The sequence below is a fragment of the Bos taurus genome, chromosome 3, assembly GCF_002263795.3.
Source record: "Bos taurus isolate L1 Dominette 01449 registration number 42190680 breed Hereford chromosome 3, ARS-UCD2.0, whole genome shotgun sequence".
Lineage (NCBI taxonomy): Eukaryota > Metazoa > Chordata > Mammalia > Artiodactyla > Bovidae > Bos > Bos taurus.
The window spans coordinates 80,514,764-80,532,883 of NC_037330.1; the positions used below are offsets into that span (position 1 = coordinate 80,514,764).

At 42.5% G+C, this 18,120-nt stretch overlaps 1 protein-coding gene across 4 annotated transcripts in view; it reads left to right on the forward strand.

Annotated features, from left to right (window-relative positions):
• The window catches only part of JAK1 (Janus kinase 1), a 139,441-nt gene that overhangs the window by 70,198 nt on the left and 51,123 nt on the right, over positions 1-18,120 (forward strand). For all 4 annotated transcript variants that reach the window (NM_001206534.1, XM_024989562.2, XM_024989561.2 and 1 more), the window contains 2 exons: positions 9,784-9,866; positions 15,712-15,910. In NM_001206534.1, the coding sequence (NP_001193463.1) occupies positions 9,861-9,866; positions 15,712-15,910 (205 nt within the window). In that variant the 5' untranslated portion in view covers positions 9,784-9,860. The remainder of the gene's footprint in view (positions 1-9,783; positions 9,867-15,711; positions 15,911-18,120) is intronic.

The window sequence follows — 18,120 nt, forward strand, 5'->3', positions numbered from 1 at the left end:
CGATCAAGTCTGCTGCTTTGGTGCAGACCAAGTGGATTACTCACTGTGCAAACACGGTTCACAGAGGAGCTTTGCCTGCGGTGCGATGCTGGAGACTGTTGGCAGGCTATTTCAAGTCTAAACATAAAACCTGATGACAGTTTCTTGGTTGAGTAGAGGTGCAGGGGCCCATATAGGGAAACACTTTTCTTGAGATTTCCCTTTATTTTTCTCCCCAGTGTCACTTATCTTTTGAGTCACTAGCTGAGCTCCTTTAGGGTATAGACTGGGGTGGGCGTTGCCATTGATAGCAGTTAACTTGTATTGACGTTCCAGCATCTGAACATCCTTCATTTCTGAAGTGATCGTCCATTTTTGCTATGAAAGTTGAAGGAGGTACGGAAACATAACGGGGGGTGAACCAAGCCCAGCCTCTTGGATTTCTCTGTTGCAAGACTTTGCATCTGGAGTGTACGTGTGCCAAGTTGCTTCAGTGGTGTCCAACTCTGTGTGACCCTATGGACTGTAGCCCACCAGGTTCCTCTGTCCATGGGATTCTCTAGGCAACAGTACTGGAGTTGGGTTGCTGTGCCCTTCTCCAGGAGATCTTCCCGACCCAGGGACTGAATCCATGTCTCAAGTCTCCTGTGCTGGCAGGCAGATTCTTTACCACTAGTGCCACCTACATCTGGTGGGAAGGGCACAAATATATAGGCGTGGCTTGAGGTCATTTGTGGAAACAGCAGAGTCAGGCGTCAGTTTTGGTGATGGCTGGTAACCAGTGGTGGCCATGCTAGAATGATGTTGTTATCAGACTGTTTCTGTGTTCCTAAATCTTTCCCTTAATTTATTTTCATCCTAAGGTAAACAGAGCTGGTGTCTGTTGTTTGTATCCAGGAACCCTAAGTGGTTAAAGAATTACAGGGCACATATTAGATGGATTTCTATCTCCAAAGAGCTTAGTACATAATAGACGGAGGAGGTGAATATGCAGCAGACACACAAATAAATTAGTAAAAGTTGGCGAGGGGTGGAGGGGATTCAGGGTTATTTCCTGTATATTCCTATGAGTTATAGTTACCTTCAAGTTTCGCCAGATGGCATATCTGCAAGAGGTTCTGTGTCTTTGCATCGTGACACTCTGGAAATACAAGTTGATGAAGACCTAGTTGTGTTAGGGTGCAGCACAATATGATTTCAAGCATTTGTACGATAAGGGTTTATTTGCTTTGTGACTTCTGTGTGTTTTTTTTTTTTTTTTAATCTAAACATTTTCAAAAGCCTTGACTATATTCACAGAAAACAGATTAATGAACTGTGAGCTTTTTGAGTGTGAGCCAGGAAAAACTTACTGTAGAAGAAAAGGTTTAGAGAAATCTAGAATCTTCACAACAGCCCTGTAAAGTAGATACTTTAATAATCCCAGAGGAAGCAGAAACTTGAAGAGGTTGAAAAACTTGGCTAAGGTCAGACAGACAGTAGAGCCGGGGTCTGAACCCAGGTTAGGGTGACTCCAGGCCTAGGCTTCTAACTGCTTCTGTTCTGTGAAGAACCGTAGAGGTTGTGTAACACTTATTACATGGGATTTGAACTCAGAGAGCGTTAGAGGCTTTTTCAGTACCAGGCAGTTTCTCTTATTGTCTACAACACACACACACACACACAGACACAGACACATTCACTCCTCTTATTGTCTACAACACACACACACACACACACACACTCGTTGTCTACAACACACGCACTCTTCTTACTGTCTACAACATGCACACTTGTCTACAACACACACACACACTTGTTGTCTGCAACACACACGCACACATTCCTCAGTCTGACCCTGCTTCACCTTTTCACTGTGTCTTCCTCTTTCCTGCCTGAACCCTCCTGGTCTGCCTAGCCCTTCCTGTGCCTCCTCCCTCCAGCCCTTTTCCAGGACAGCTGCACCTTCGTTTCTTTTTAGACTGACTATTCAAGGCTGGAAACAGAGTCTGCTCTCCCTGGTCACTTCACAGCCCTCTCTCTCTCCTTGACTCCTGTAGTTCTTAACTCTTGTCTCAGCATCCCCTCTGCATCTTATTTCTTGAGGTTCCCCATGTACATGTTCATCTTGTCAGCTCTCAATGGACTGGCGGGCTTAGGTGGACTTAGATTTTAAGCGTCTACTTCTTGCGGTTCAGTTCATTCGCTCAGTTGTGTCCGACTCTTTGCGACCCCATGAACCGCAGCACGCCAGGCCTCCCTGTCCATCACCAACTCCCGGAATTTACCCAAACTCATGTCCATCGAGTCGGTGATACCATCCAACCATCTCATCCTCTGTCGTCCCCTTCTCCTCCTGCCCCCAATCCCTCCCAGCATCAGGGTCTTTTCCAATGAGTCAGTTCTTCGCATGAGGTGGCCAAAATATTGGAGTTTCAGCTTCAACATCAGTCCTTCCAATGAACACCCAGGACTGATTTCCTTTAGGATGGATTGGTTGGATCTCTTTGCAGTCCAAGGGACTCTCAAGAGTCTTCTCCAGCAACACACTTCAAAAACCAGTGAGTCAGTTCTTCGCATGAGGTGGCCAAAGTATTGGAGTTTCAGCTTTAGCCTCAGTCCTTCCAATGAACACCCAGGACTGGTCTCCTTTAGGATGGACTGGTTGGATCTCCTTGCAGTCCAGGGGACTCTCAAGAGTCTTCTCCAACAACACACTTCAAAAACATCAATTCTTCTGCGCTCAGCTTTCTTTAGTCCAACTCTCACATCCATACATGACTACTGGAAAAACGATAGCCTTGACTAGATGGACCTTTGTTGGCAAAGTAATGTCTCTGCTTTTTAATATGCTGTCTAGATTGGTCATAACTTTCCTTCCAAGGAGTAAGCGTCTTTTAATTTTATGGCTGCAGTCACCATCTGCAGTGATTTTGGGGCCCCTAAAATAAAGTCAGGCACTGTTTCCACTTTTCCCCATCTACTTGCCAGATTCCCCCAAAGCCTGCACCTTGCTCAAGGAGTGTGGCAAACTGAAAGGGCAGTGAAGCTGGAGGCTGAGAAATGTGTCTAAGCCCTGTCTTGACACTCACTGGTCGCTTGACCGTGGGAATGTCTGAAGCTGAGTCTTCTCATCTATAAGGAGTTGTGAGACTTGAATGTGGTTATAGATGTGAAAGCCCTTTTTAAGATATAAAGTACCAGGCAACTGCAAGATTTTATTGTGAAGGTATAGGTGTTTTATAAGTATTTCAGCAATGAATGGTAGAGAGCACAGAAGGTGAAGACAAGCCACCCCCACCCCCCACTTTCATCTCTGGAGAATCCACTTCTGTCACCATATTTTGACCTCTACATTCTGTGCTCTTTAGTAACACTATAGATGCATTAGCAGTAAAAGGAGAAAAAAGGGGGATAGCAAAACATTTTGATACAGTGTGGCTTTTAGGTAAACACGTATATGATATATTTCCTTTGATCAGAAGCAGTCTCTCAGGGAAAGCAGGCTTATGGGGAGCAGTGCAGAGAGCCCTAGCCCATCGAGATGGCATTGATTGTTTGATCATCCCTAGAAGTTTATTGTAAATGAAGCAGCACTTACGGTTCTGGGGTATTCCTGGAATTGCTGCTATAGTTAGAAGTGAGTTATTCTGTGTGGCAGGAGTGGCATATAGAAAAGCCATAATTCTGACTTGCTGACAGGAAAAAAAAAGCAGATTTTGTATTTATGTCATCTTTTTGGCTGGAATCCAGCAGCTTTGCATAGCATCTTGTGATGCCTTCATCAGAACACTTTTCTGGGACTCGGCAAAGCAGGGGGCACTGGGAGCAACAGACACAGTCGTTGCCAAGGCTCTGGTGGGTGCAAAGCCCTCAGTGATGAGATTGAGAGGGAAGAAAGACGCTTTCCCAGTGTTTGTGTGTGTGTTGGGTCTCTAGGAGGCTTCATGCTCACTGGGGTGGGCCTGTTTCAGGCCCATCAGAACTTCCTCCCCACACCTTCCACCCCTACCCTCGTGCCAGAGCAGTGCAGTTAGTTATGGGCTGGAATGCAGGCAGGGCCTGGGGCCCTTCAGTGGTAGTGATTTTTTTTTTTTTTTTAACAAAAGTTTTTTTTTTTTTCTTTGAATTTTGTATTGGGGGGAGAAGGCAATGGCACCCCATCCAGTACTCTTGCCTGGAAAATCCCGTGGACGGTGGAGCCTGGTGGGCTGCAGTCCATGGGATCGCTACAAGTTGGACTGAGCAACTTCCCTTTCACTTTTCACTTTCATGCACTGGAGGAGGAAATGGCAACCCACTCCAGAATTCTTGCCTGGAGAATCCCAGGGACGGGGGAGCCTGGTGGGCTGCCGTCTATGGGGTTGCACAGAGTTGGACATGACTGAAGCGACTTAGGTGTAGCAGCAGCAGCATAGGCGATTAACAAACAGTGTTGGGACAGTTTCAGGTGAACAGCAAAGGCACCCAGCATACATACACGTGTAACCATGGTCTCCCCACAAACTCCCCTCCCATCCCGGCCACTGCATAACATGGAGTGGAGTTCCCTGTGCTATGCCCTGTCGGTTATCCATTTTAAACACAGCAGTGTGTACATGTCCATTCCAAATTCCCCAACTATCCCTTCCCCCGGCACCCATAAGTTAGAATGACAGTCCTTTCAGTGTCTGGAGGGAGTGGCCTGGAGTGAGATCAGTCTCCTAGATGAATGTTAGACTATGGAAAGTGCTAAGAAGCCAAAGAAGACAGTAGTGTTGGTGATGGGAGGGCGCTTAAAAGCAGTTTCTATGCCCCGTGGAAAGAACTGGGTCTTTAGCATTGGTCACATGTTTGACATCTGACACCTCCACTGATTGGCCTAAAACTTGTGCTTTTTATGAGAATGAAGTACACACGCCTGCTTCATGCATGAGATGTTGCAGATGCTTGGTATGTACTGGAGTTCCCCTTTCCTTGACTGGAACTGCATTCATCAAGCTGTAATCAGTTTAACAGAAATTGCAAGCAAAGTAGGAATGCTTACTGCCTGCTGCACTCTGTGTTAGGTGCTTTATATGCATTAACTAAGTTAACTCTTAACAGCTTTAGGAGATAAATGCTCTTTTGTTTTTTATCCTTCCAATTACAGCTGAGAACACTGAGGTTTGAGATGTTAAGTAACTTGCCTAAGATTATAATAGCTAGTCAGTGGGGAAGGCAGGATTCAAACTGGGGTCCTTAGGACTCCAGCTCAGACTTTTAACTGCTCATCTGTGTCATCTGAGACTTATGAAATGGGGCTTTGGTTTGTGACCAGGCTTTTGCTCAGAATCCGTATTTATTTATTCTTTGTTCTTCTAAGCAACTTGACAGCCCACTTCAGTCCTCTGCCTTAAAGCCTGCATTGTATCACTTTAGCACTAACATCTTTCTGTAGCCTCACTTGACAAAGGCATTGTAGGAGCTTCAGGAAAATTTTTTTGAAAGATCTTTCTGATCTGTCAGACAAGATGCTTCTTCTCAGGTTCATGGATGGGTCAGATTAAAATGACTTCTCAAGGTCCACTTGCTAGATGCATATAGAGGCAATAAAACCACACCCTGAATTACAGTGATATTTCCATTGGGTAATGTTGCTTGCTTTGTTCCCTTCATCTTTCGTTGAGCCATTTAGCTTCTTCTTGATTCCCTAATACTATAAAGCATGGAACAAAAGGGACAGAAGCCCCTGCCCTCTTGGAGCTTGTACTGTCGCATCAGGTTTCCCCAGCAGCCTTAACACTGGTGCCTGCTGAGGTGGTTAACGTGTAAGATCTTCAGTTTTAACATTTCTTAATATATTAAGCAGCTAATTTCAGGACATCTTCTAAATTGTAAATTTTCCTTTTCAATTTTTCTGGATTTATATCTTAATTCATCAACATTTTATTTGTATTTTCTACTTCAGAAATCAAAAGCTTTGATAACTTTAAGGCATCCATAAAGTAACTCACTGTAGTTGTGTTGGTTTCTCTAGTAAAAATAAAAATATTTTAAGTCGTGTCATTGATTTTTTTTAAAAAATTTATATTTTACTTTCATTTATTCCTTGTTTAATGACAAGCCTTTCTTTAAAAATTGTTTAAAAAAATTTCATATTGGAGTATATTTGATTAAGAGTGTGATTCAGTTGTATAGCAGAGTGATTCAGTTATACATATATATTTGTCATCGATTTTAACCACCATCCAATCTATTTATCATATGAACCTGGCCATGGCCTTTGGCCCAAGGCAGTCATATTCTTACCATCATATTTGTGAATATTAATATGATCTGTCTTCATGTCTATCATCTCCACTGTTCAAAATTTAGTTTTATGTTCTCTAATAGATACTTGTAGTTCAAAAGATGTCCTTGAAAATTTAACAGACTTTCTGTATCTTCAGACACTGATTTCTGGAATTTTGCTTCTTAAAAAATAGTTGTACTATCCCACTTATTGTAGCTAGTCCTGTTCAGACTCACAGAATCTAGTTTTGTTTCTGTTACTTTCCCCTCATTCACAAAGTATTAGATATTTATGTCTCTTGCATAAGTCTTTTGTAAAAAAATAGAAATTGAGAATTTACAAAAGTTCCCTGTTTTTTTTTTTCATGTGCAGTAGCATCTGCAAGATTGAACCACTAAAGTAATCCTTTATCATTGGAAGAAAGGCGTTTTCTTTCAAATTTTTTAAAATTTGTAGGTAGATTAGGGTGGAAGAATTCACTGATATCATCAAAGAGCCTTTGTTTACTCACTTTTATCCTTCCTATTTTCTGAGCTTCTTTGTATTCATTTGAGTTGGGAATGGAATCCAGTGGATCATGTTATTTTTAAAGGGTATTGAGTGATTCCTACTGGTCAGTTTTTCTAGCATTAAAGATTTACTTTTTGTATCTTGTAGCAAGAAACTTGAATTGATTTCTTGGAATTATCTAAAGTATTTATAATTGATCTTGCTCTTTTCTTGCTTGTTCTAAGAGTTAAGTAGCTAGAGCATATTGGTTAGTTTATTTGGAAGGGAATGTTAGTTGAATGAAGCCATTGGTCAAATGCTGTAGTACCAAAAGACACTTGTCATTCTAAATGAGTCATCATTTCATATGGGTCACCAGTCTTAGGTTTAAGTGCTTAGCATGCCTTTTAAGTGCTATATGGGTGTGTTTTAAGTTTTTATCTTTTGTTCTTACTGAATCAGCCTATAAAAATAGCATAGTAAATATTTATTGTCAAGAAATTCTATTGCTGATCTTGATTTCTCAAGAGTTTAAACTCTAGGCTAAACATCACAAATCGATACCATTTTGTTATCCTGTCCAGTTAATACTGAAGGTCAGCTTGAAAATAGGTACAATGTGATTTCAATATAGTGTTGCTTGTAGTAGAGAAAGAATAAGGGAAAAACGAAACCCTTTCTGATTATAGGTTTTGATAGAATCTTGGTGATTTAGTCTGATCCTCAATCTTCTATGAGGCCCAGAGCAACCTCATGATTCCCGTGTTCAAATAACATGTGACCAGATGGTGCATATTAAAATGCTTTGTAAGTTTTAAAAAGATTTACATGTTAGCCCTTCTGAAAGAGCCTGTGCCGGGTGGAACTTCAGGTCCCTTCCTGCTCTAAAAGGTTCTGAGTGTGTGTCCATTTTCTGGTTTGGGGCCAGCTTCTTATTGCTTTAAAGCATGGAGCCTGTCTTGTTGATTTCTGTTCATCTTTGGGAGCATGCTACAAGAAACAGGTAGCAAGGCCTGAGACATGCTCTGCTGTGAGCAGGTATGAATGGGTTAGTGCTGTTCTTTACTCACACACAAAAGGCATTTTGGAGGGTTTTCTCTGTTTATGCAGCTGGGGAGACAGACTGGCTCCTTCCCTCTGTAGGGTCTTTGCACATGCTCTACCTTTACCCAAACTGGTGTCTCCCGACCTTGCATGATAGCTCTTCCATCTCAGCTCAGTGTTACTTCCCTCTTAAGTTCCATACTGGATCACATTCATCATTATGTGCTCTTTTTCCTTCATAGCATTTTAAGTTCTTTATAATTACGTCTTTCTGTGCATCTTTGTTTGATTTTGTTAGTCCTATGGACTGTAAGCTCCACATGAGCAGTGACCATATTGCTCTTCTTCATTGCACCCTCTTTGATGTAGCTCAGCTTCTGGCATGAAGAAGTGCTCAAAAATAATTGTTGAATGAGTCTCCTAAATATGGGATTTGAATCCCTGCTTCTGAACCAAAGCAGGGTGTTAGCATGTAGCTCATTTCAGGTTTCTGTTTTGCTGCAGGGCAGGGTATCTATTTATCTAGTTAAGTCAATTGGTTATATAAAATTTTGAAGCCGAAAGTATAGTGTTTTGTTGTTTGAATTTTTAAAAAATTGTTCATGACAAAATAGCCAAGTCAAAGTCATCACATCAAAAGTTGTATCGTATCCTCTGCCTGGCCTCCTGTCATTGGTTTTGCCTTATACACTGCAGAAAGAGGGCTTCCTAGGTGGTACAGTGGTACAGAGTCTACCTGCCAATGCAGGAGACACAAGAGACTCGAATGTGAACTCTGGGTTGGGAAAATCCCCTGGAGTAGGAAATGGCAACCCACTCCAGTGTTCTTGCCGGAAAATTTTCATGGACAGAGGAGCCTGGCAAGCTGCAGTCCATGGGATCACAAAGAGTCTATGGGATTGCAGACACAACAGAGCAATGGAGCCTGCACTCATACTGCACCAAACCTTCTCAGAGAAGCCCTGTCTAGTATCAGTCACCGAATTAGCAATGGTCATAAAGGTGACATCATGCCACACCCACTGTTCTGATTTTAGGTTGCTTTTGTGTGTTCATTTGTGCTGTCTCCCACCTCGACTGTAAGGTCCTGTATGAACGCTGGCCTTGCAGCCTCAGAGGTAACTCATCTCCCTTTCCCCAGGCACCCCTCCACTTCTGCCATGTAATGCATGGGACTGCACTCTTCCTAAAGCTAGATTCTGCTAAAATGTGTGGAATGACCAACAGAAAACTGAGACAATAATCTTTATTAATTTGGCAGCCATTTCAAATCATTAAGAGTGGTTGCTCCTTACTTGCAAAAATAGTTTAGTCTTACTCTTAAAAAGAGTTTGTGAGAAGCACCAAGGAAAATTGTTAAAACAATACAGAGCTGTGTGGTGGTGGTTTTGGTGGTTAGTGGTAAGAATGGGACCAGGCACTTTAATTCTACAGAACCAAGATGGTATTCTTGTTTAGTATGATTAAGGCTTTGAGGTGAGGTTGGGAAGTTGGGAGGGCCTTTATTTACTGCCTAAGTTTTCAAATAAAAATGACTCAAAAAATATTTCGTGAATTGAAAGCATCATTGGTCAGATTTGTTCTCAGGCCCTCCTCCTATCACCATACCATCTGCTGTTTCACCATTAAAATGAAGCCATGGGTAAACTGGATTGGGAGGAGGGTAATTCTAAAGGAAGTGGAAATGGGAAATAAAAGTTCATGTCTTTGGGTATCCTAAACTGTTTTTCACAGCCTCAGGGGAGAGAGGTTGTTGACAGAAAAGGTCCATGGTCCCATTCACATGGAAGGGCACTCTGTGCCACGAAGCGAAAGGCCCTGCTTCTTCCTTGAAGCAGTGAGAATAATGTCTTGTTTGATTTTTATGTCCTAAGATGCCTCTTTATCCTGTGTCCTCATCAATGATTTCCCTCCCCCAGCTTGTTCCTCTGAAATGCTTTTTCCTGCCTGCTTTTGGTTTAGGCTGCTTCGAAAGTGTCCTCTTTTTTTCTGATGCAGTTACCTCTGCAGCTGATTTATTTATTTATCTTTGTTTTTAGCTCAGCTCTGAATGGGTTTTGGAAAGTAGAGAAGAAAATCCAGTCTACATTTTAGGGGACATTGGACAGCCGGATAAATGCAGGTATGTACATTTGCATATTAAAAGAAAGACAAAACAGAAAATAGTCTCTATAAAGAATAATGAAACTGATCTTAAACTTGTAGTACTACCTTACTATAGCCATTTATTTTTCCAAATTGTTATTTTAATTTCTCTTCATTCCAAATGTTGCATGTGCTACTTTGGAGATTTTTTTTTTTACTACAGGAGAATGGGAAGTATAAAGTCAAACTTCCCTCATAATTCCTCCTAGATGTTCACCACTGTTAGCAATTTGTTGTCTGTTTTTCCAGATTGTACATATGCAATACCAGAAGGGTCATAATGTACATACTATGCTTTTTTCATTTTGCAGTGTGTCACAGACATCTTTCAGCCATTGGTTCAAATAGGTTTATATCACCTTAACAGCCTCTTTTGAGGGAGGTCACCATTATCTTCATTACCTCCACCATAGTTTGACCCCGGGGACATAGCAGGAAGGGAACACAGCTCCACTCATCAACAGAAAATTGGATTAAAGATTTACTGAGCATGGCCCTGCCCATCAGAACAAGACCCAGTTCCCCCCTCAGTCTCTCCCATCAGGAAGCTTCCATAAGCCTCTTATCCTTCTCCATCAGAGGGCAGACAGAATGAAAACCACAATCACAGAAAACTAACCCATCTAATCACATGGACCACAGCCTTGTCTAACTTAATGAAACTATGATCCGTGCCATGTAGGGCCACCCAAGACATCCAAGGTCATGGTGGAGAGCTCTGACAAAATGTGGTCCACTGGAGAAGGGAACGGCAGACCACTTCAGTATTCTTGCCTTGAGAACCCCATGAACCGTATGAAAAGACAAAAAGATAGGACACTGAAAGGTGAACTCCCCAGGTCGGTAAGTGCCCAATATGCTGCTGGAGGAGAGTAGAGAAATAACTCCAGAAAGAATGAAGAGATGGAGCCAAAGCAAAAACACCACCCAGTTCTGGATATGACTGGTGATGGAAGCAAGGTCCAATGCTGTAAAGAGCAATATTGCATAAAACCTGGAATGTTAGGTCCATGAATCTAGGCAAATTGGAAGTGGTCAAACAGGAGATGGCAAGAGTGAACGTCAACATTTTAGGAATCAGCAAGCTAAAATGGACTGGAATGGGTGAATTTAACTCAGATGACCATTATATCTACTACTGTGGGCAAGAATCCCTTAGAAGAAATGGAATAGCCATCATAGTCAACAAGGGAGTCTGAAATGCAGTACTTGGATGCAATCTCAAAAACAACAGAATGATCTCTGTTCGTTTCCAAGGCAAACCATTCAATATCACGGTAATCCAAGCCTATGCCCCAACCAGTAATGCTGAAGAAGCTGAAGTTGAACAGTTCTGTGAAGACCTACAAGACCTTCTAGAATTAACATTCAAAAAAAGATGTCCTTTTCATTATAGGGGACTGGAATGCAAAAGTAGGAAGTCAAGAAACACCTAGAGTAACAGGCAAATTTGGCCTTGGAGTTCAGAATGAATCAGGGCAAAGGCTAACAGAGTTTTGCCAAGAGAACACACGGGTCATAGCAAATACCCTCTTCCAACAACACAAGAGAAGACTCTGCACATGGACATCACCAGATGGTCATCATTGAAATCAGATTGATTATATTCTTTGCAGCCAAAGATGGAGAAGTTCTATACAGTCAGCAAAAACAAGACCGGGAGCTGACTGTGGCTCAGATCATGAACTCCTGATTGCCAAATTCAGACTTAAATTGAAGAAAGTAGGGAAAACCATAGACCATTCAGGTATGACCTAAGTCATATCCCTTACAATTATACAGTGGAAGTGAGAAAAAGATTTAAGGGACTAGATCTGATAGAGTCCCTGATGAACTATGGAATGAGTTTCGTGACATTGTAAGAGACAGGGAGACAAGGAGACAGGGAGCAAGACCATCCCCAAGAAAAAGAAATGCAAAAAAGCAAAACAGCTGTCTGAGGAGGCCTTGCAGATAGCTGTGAAAAGAAGAGAAGCAAAAAGCAAAGGAGAAAAGGAAAGATATACCCATTTGAATGCAGAGTTCCAAAGAATAGTAAGGAGAAATAAGAAAGCCTTTCTTAGTGATCAGTTGAAAGAAATAGAGGAAAACAATAGAATGGGAAAGACTAGAGATCTGTTCAAGAAAATTAGATACACCAAGGGAACATTTCATGCAAAGATGGGCTTAATAAAAGACAGAAATGGCATGGACCTAACAGAAGCAGAGATATTAAGAAGAGGTGGCAAGAATACACAGAAGAACTGTACAAAAAAAGATCTTCACGACCCAGTTAATCATGATGGTGTGATCACTCCCCTAGAGCCAGACATCCTGGAATGTGAAGTCAAGTGAGCCTTAGGAAGCATCACTACGAACAAAGCTAGTGTAGGTGATGGAATTCCAGTTGAGCTATTTCAAATCCTAAAAGATGATGCTGTGAAAGTGCTGTACTCCATATGTCAGCAAATTTGGAAAACTCAGCAGTGGCCACAGGACTGGAAAAGGTCAGTTTTCATTCCAATTCCAAAGAAAGGCAATGCCAAAGAATGCTCAAACTACCGCACAATTGTGCTCATCTCACACGCTAGTAAAGTAATGCTCAAAATTCTCCAAGCCAGGCTTCAGCAATACATGAACCATGAACTTCCAGATGTTCAAGCTGGTTTTAGAAAAGGCAGAGGAACCAGAGGTCAAATTGCCAACATCCGCTGGATCATCAAAAAAGGAAGAGAGTTCCAGAAAAACATCTATTTCTGCTTTATTGACTATGCCAAAGCCTTTGACTGTGTGGATCACAACAAACTGTAGAAAATTCTGAAAGAGATGGGAATACCAGACCACCTGACCTGCTCTTGAGAAACCTATATGCAGGGCAGGAAGCAACAGTTAGAACTGGACATGGAACAACAGACTGGTTCCAAATAGGAAAAGGAGTATGCCAAGTACGATGTATATTGTCACCCTGCTTATTTCACTTAAATGCAGAGTACATCATGAGAAACACAGGGCTGGATGAAGCACAAGGTGGAATCAAGATTGCTGGGAGAAATATCAATAACCTCAGATATGCAAATGACACCACCCTTATGGCAGAAAGTGAAGGGGAACTAAAGAGCCTCTTGATGAAAGTGAAAGAGGAGAGTGAAAAGTTGGCTTAAAGCTCAACATTCAGAAAAGGAAGATCATGGCATCTGGTCCCATCACTTCATGGCAAATAGATGGATAAACAGTGGCAGACTTTATTTTTTTGGGCTCCAAAATCACTGCAGATGGTGACTGCAGCCATGAAATTAAAAGACGCTTAACTCCTTGGGAGGAAAGTTATGATCAACCTAGACAGCATATTAAAAGCAGAGACATTACTTTGCCAACAAAAGTCTACCTAGTTAAGGCTATGGTTTTTCTAGTAGTCATGTATGGATGTGAGAGTTGGACTATAAAGAAAGCTGAGCGCCGAAGAATTGATGCTTTTGAACTGTGGTATTGGAGAAGACTCTTGAGAGTCCCTTGGACTGCAAGGAGATCCAACCAGTCCATCCTAAGGGAGATCAGTCCTGAATATTCATTGGAAGGACTGATGTTGAAGCTGAAACTGCAATACTTTGGCCACCTGATGTGAAGAGCTGACTCATTTGAAATGACCCTGATGCTGGGAAAGATTGAAGGCGGGAGGAGAAGGGGATGACAGATGATAAGATGGCTGGATGACATCACCGACTCAATGGACATGAGTTTGAGTAAATTCCCTGAGTTGGTGATGAACAGAGAGGCCTGGCGTGCTGCAGTCCATGGGGTCGAAAGAGTCAGACACAACTAAGTGACTGAACTGACCTGAACTGAACAGCCTCATAGTATTCTTTTGTGATGATACTCTTCATTTTGTTTACTGAGCCCTCTCCTGTTGGACATTGTATTTTCTTTTTCTATTTCAGATGGTCCCACATCTTCTACATATATAATTATGAATTGCCTGATTATATTTTTACAGTAAAAGGGTATAACACCATCTTTGAATGCTTCCCCTGCTTTGTTCAGAGTCTTAAAGAGAAAGGTTTTTTTTATGTTATGAAGCAGCCTTGAGCTACTGTTTTTTCATCTCTTATTTTTCATTGGAGGGTAGAGTTGGAAGCCCAGTGCTGGGTTTTAAAACCTTCTTTGATAGTTGATCTGAACCTTAAGATGAGTACGAGCTTATCTTTCTGCCTGGTCTTTGAAAAAATTTGATCTTCAGATTTACTTTGGTGATTAAACAAGTAAAACCAAATGCCTCTTAATTTGTGGCATTGAGGAGTATCTGGTTTGTGTCCTTCCTGTAAGTATCTCTTCACCAGGGCAGCTAACAGACTAAGCACAGGAATTTGACGAGAAGAATTGCCAGTGGCCCTCCTTCTGTAACTTGTGTTGGGCCATTCTGCAGGCTCTGTACTAGGCACTGGTGGTACAGAGATGGGCGACATGGACCTTGTCCTTAAGGACCTCATAGCACGTGGGAGTGAGAGAGAGACAGACATTTGAATAAGAGGATGGTAATTCAGTGTGCTCAGTGCAGTGTGGTGAGTTTGAGAGAGGGCATCTAACTCAGGAGATGGGGAGGTGGGATGGAGGTTCAGTGGAGGCCTCCTGCAGGAGGTAATATCCAAGCTGAGTTCTAAAGAAAATTGAAGTTTGCCATGAAAGGGATAAGGTGCGAAGGTACTCCTGGTGGAGGATCAGCCTGAGCAAAGGCAGGAAAATGAGAAAAATTACATTGGTTGTGGGTGGACTAGGGGGTAGGTAATAGGAAGATGGCAGCTTTGTGGATTTCAAGCCTGAAGTAAGAGACTGAGGGTGATGTGAGATGAGTCCTGTGAAGCTAGCTGGCCAGGTGAGGGAAGGCCCCTATAGGAGCTTAGAGTTGGTCTCTAGATTAATGGGGAGTCTTTAGAGGGTCTGATGTGTGCTTTGGGGGCAAAGTGAAGGTTGGCTTGGTAGGCAGGAGGAAAGTAGGAACCTGGGGTCAGAGAAGTTAGTTTGAGGCCTTTGGTGTTGGGGTGAGGGGGAGAAAGAACACATAAGGCTTTCTCTAGTTTCCCCCTCTTTTCTCTCTGCATCCAAGGTTAAGTTGCTGAGGTTGGCTCTTTGATTCTAGTTTCTGTCCCCACTAAGGGGCCTCAGGTGAGTAACTTATTTGCAAACTTCTCACCCGTGGGTTCTGACCTTTGAAAGCAAGGCTTCTGGCTCACATTCTGGTGCCACAGAGTGCAGCCCATTGACCTCCCCGTCTGTGGGGTGAAGGGGCCTGGCTGCACTCATTAATTCTCATGACCTGTCCATGTAGTTTATGAACACGAGTCCGTAGTCCTTTTGTGTGTACTGTCTCAGAGCCAGCCCCGAGGTAGATTCTAGGGGCATGAAGATAAGTAAGGATAGTTAATGCCCTCACTGAGCTTGTCATTTACTGGGAGATAGACATAAAATTAAAAGGCAGTATAATTTGTGCCAGTAGGTCTAGTGGTAGCAGGAATATTAGTAACATTAACATCAGTGGTTCCAGAATGAGACACATTTTTCAGCTGTAACTTATGTGGAAATAGAGAATATAAATTTAGGTCATGTCTAAATCACTCTGATTTTTGAGAATATGGTATTACAATAATTTATTCATTAGAGTGCATAATTGATGACCTTCCATGGTTGCTCCTGCTGTAAGCTCCCATGCATTTGATTTTCATGGAGGGAAGGAGCAGGAGGGAGGTCCTTATCTAATACCATATCTTTCTACTTGTTTCCCTTCAAAACACTCTTTGACCAACTTTTAGCACCTAGAATGACCATGTAATCTCATTTTCCTTCCACTCCAGTATCTAAATATAAAAGAGGACTGCAGTGCCATGGCTTTCTGTGCTAAAATGAGGAGCTCCAAGAAGGCGGAGATGAATCTGGAGGCCCCTGAGCCGGGGGTGGAGGTGCTCTTCTACCTGTCGGATAGGGAGCCTCTCCGGCTGGGCGGTGGAGAGTACACGGCGGAGGAGCTGTGCATCCGGGCGGCGCAGGAGTGCTGTGAGTACCAGCAGCTGCCCAGGGCCCTAGCAGGGCCTGGTCTCTGCCCCGGCAGCTCCACTGGGGGAAAGAGGAGTGGGCTCGGGGGCTCAGCTGTTCTGCCCAGCCTCAATCACTGACTGACATTCAACCTTATGCCGGTGGATTAATTCTGAGAATTTCACTTTTTACTGTCTTCACTGCATCGTGACTTATTCCTTCTCTGTCACTAATGGGGTCTGAGAAAATGATGCTTAGTTTTCTAATTTCCCCTGTATCTATGAAATTGGAATAATGTCAGCACTAAATGAATAAAGCACAAAGCTACAAGCTCAGTAAGTACCATCTCTCAGTATGTTAATAATTTAAAACTTCTGAAAAATGTCATCTGTCCTTATGCTGCCATGGCCTGCCTCTTTTGTGCCTGACACCCACCTCCCTGCCCCAGCAATATCGTGATGCTAAATTGAAGTGAGAAGTTAAGTGTCACTTTGTGGCTTTGTCAGCTTGCCAAGTTGTGAAAAGGAAGGACAGTGAAGCTGTGAACAACACAATCCTTTTATATATATATATATATATTTTTTTTTTTTTTTTTTAAGTGAGACTTGTCTTACTAAAGTTAGCCCATTGCCCTCAGAAGGTGGGAAGCCAAACTAACAAAATAAAGCCCTTTTCATTATCCTTTAAACTTGGGGTCATTGGCAGTTTTTGCCTACCTGCTTTTAAATGACAGGTGAAGTTAATTGATAGAAACTGAAAGGTCTAATCCACTTGGAGCTTGGTGATGGTTGTACAGCTTTGTAAATATATGAAAATTCATTGAATTATACACTTAAAATGGGCGAACTTTTTGGTAATGCAAATTTCAGTAAAGCTGTTTTTAAAAAATCAACTCAGTTCATCATGGTGGATTCACTAGCTATGATGGCAGGTAGCCTGATCCGTTGCTTTACTTACATCATCTTTATTCCTCAGAGCAACTCTGAGGATTATTACAATGGGGGTAGCGGGGGGATTGTGTGGCTGTTGCCAGAATAAGCTACCTTGTCTCAGAGCCAGCCTTGAGTTAGGTTTGTCTAGAAAACCCATTTTCTTTCTGATCTGTCTTTCTGCTTAAAATTCTTTAAATACCAGAGTTCAAATAAAAGGGGAGAGGTTGGTGTGACAGCAGCTTTAAAAGTATTTGTAATTATTAATAGCCAAACAACTAGATGTAGATTGGTGGTTCTAAGACATTTTTAAAAACATTTTTCCCCCTTTCTCTTAAGATTTGGTTTATGGTGTTTATTCTCTTAGACAAATGTCTTGCCATTAGCATAGCAGCTTTAAACCTTAGTTTGTTAGCAAGGATCGTTTGTGCAGAATTGTCAGGCTGCAGTTAGTGAGAGGTTGAGGAATTGCTGTTACAAGAGGTAAGAGGGAGAGCCTGTGAATCTGAAGACAGACTCAGCCCCTATATCCTGTTACTCTGAGCTCAGGGTCAGTTTGGGGCATCAGTTTTTAAGCCCAGTCTGTAGAGGATGCGGAGAAGGCGATGGCACCCCACTCCAGTACTCTTGCCTGGAAAATCCCATGGACGGAGGAGCCTGGTGGGCTGCAGTCCAGGGGGTCACTAAGAGTAGGATACGACTGAGCGACTTCACTTTCACTTTTCACTTTCATGCATTGGAGAAGGAAATGGCAACCCACTCCAGTGTTCTTGCCTGGAGAATCCCAGGGATGGGGGAACCTGGTGGGCTGTCATCTATGGGGTCGCACAGAGTCGGACATGACTGAAGTGACTTAGTAGCTGAAGAGGATGATTATTAGCTTTTGTAACCAACTCAGGGGATTGTTGCAGAAATTAATATATGAATATGAAATACCAAAGATTCTTGTAGCTTTTATTATTATTATGGTACATGATGTTTTGGGGGCAGTATTCTCATTTTTTACCAATATGCTGCTGCCGCTAAGTCGCTTTAGTTGTGTCCAACTCTATGCAACCCCATAGACGGCAGCCCACCAGGCTCCCCCGTCCCTGGGATTCTCCAGGCAAGAACACTGGAGTGGGTTGCCATTTCCTTCTCCAATGCATGAAAGTGAAAAGTGAAAGTGAAGTCGCTCAGTCTCGTCCGACCCTCAGCGACCCCATGGACTGCAGCCTTCCAGGCTCCTCCGTCCATGGGATTTTCCAGGCAAGAGTACTGGAGTGGGGTGCCATTGCCGTCTCCGTTTTACCAATATAGATA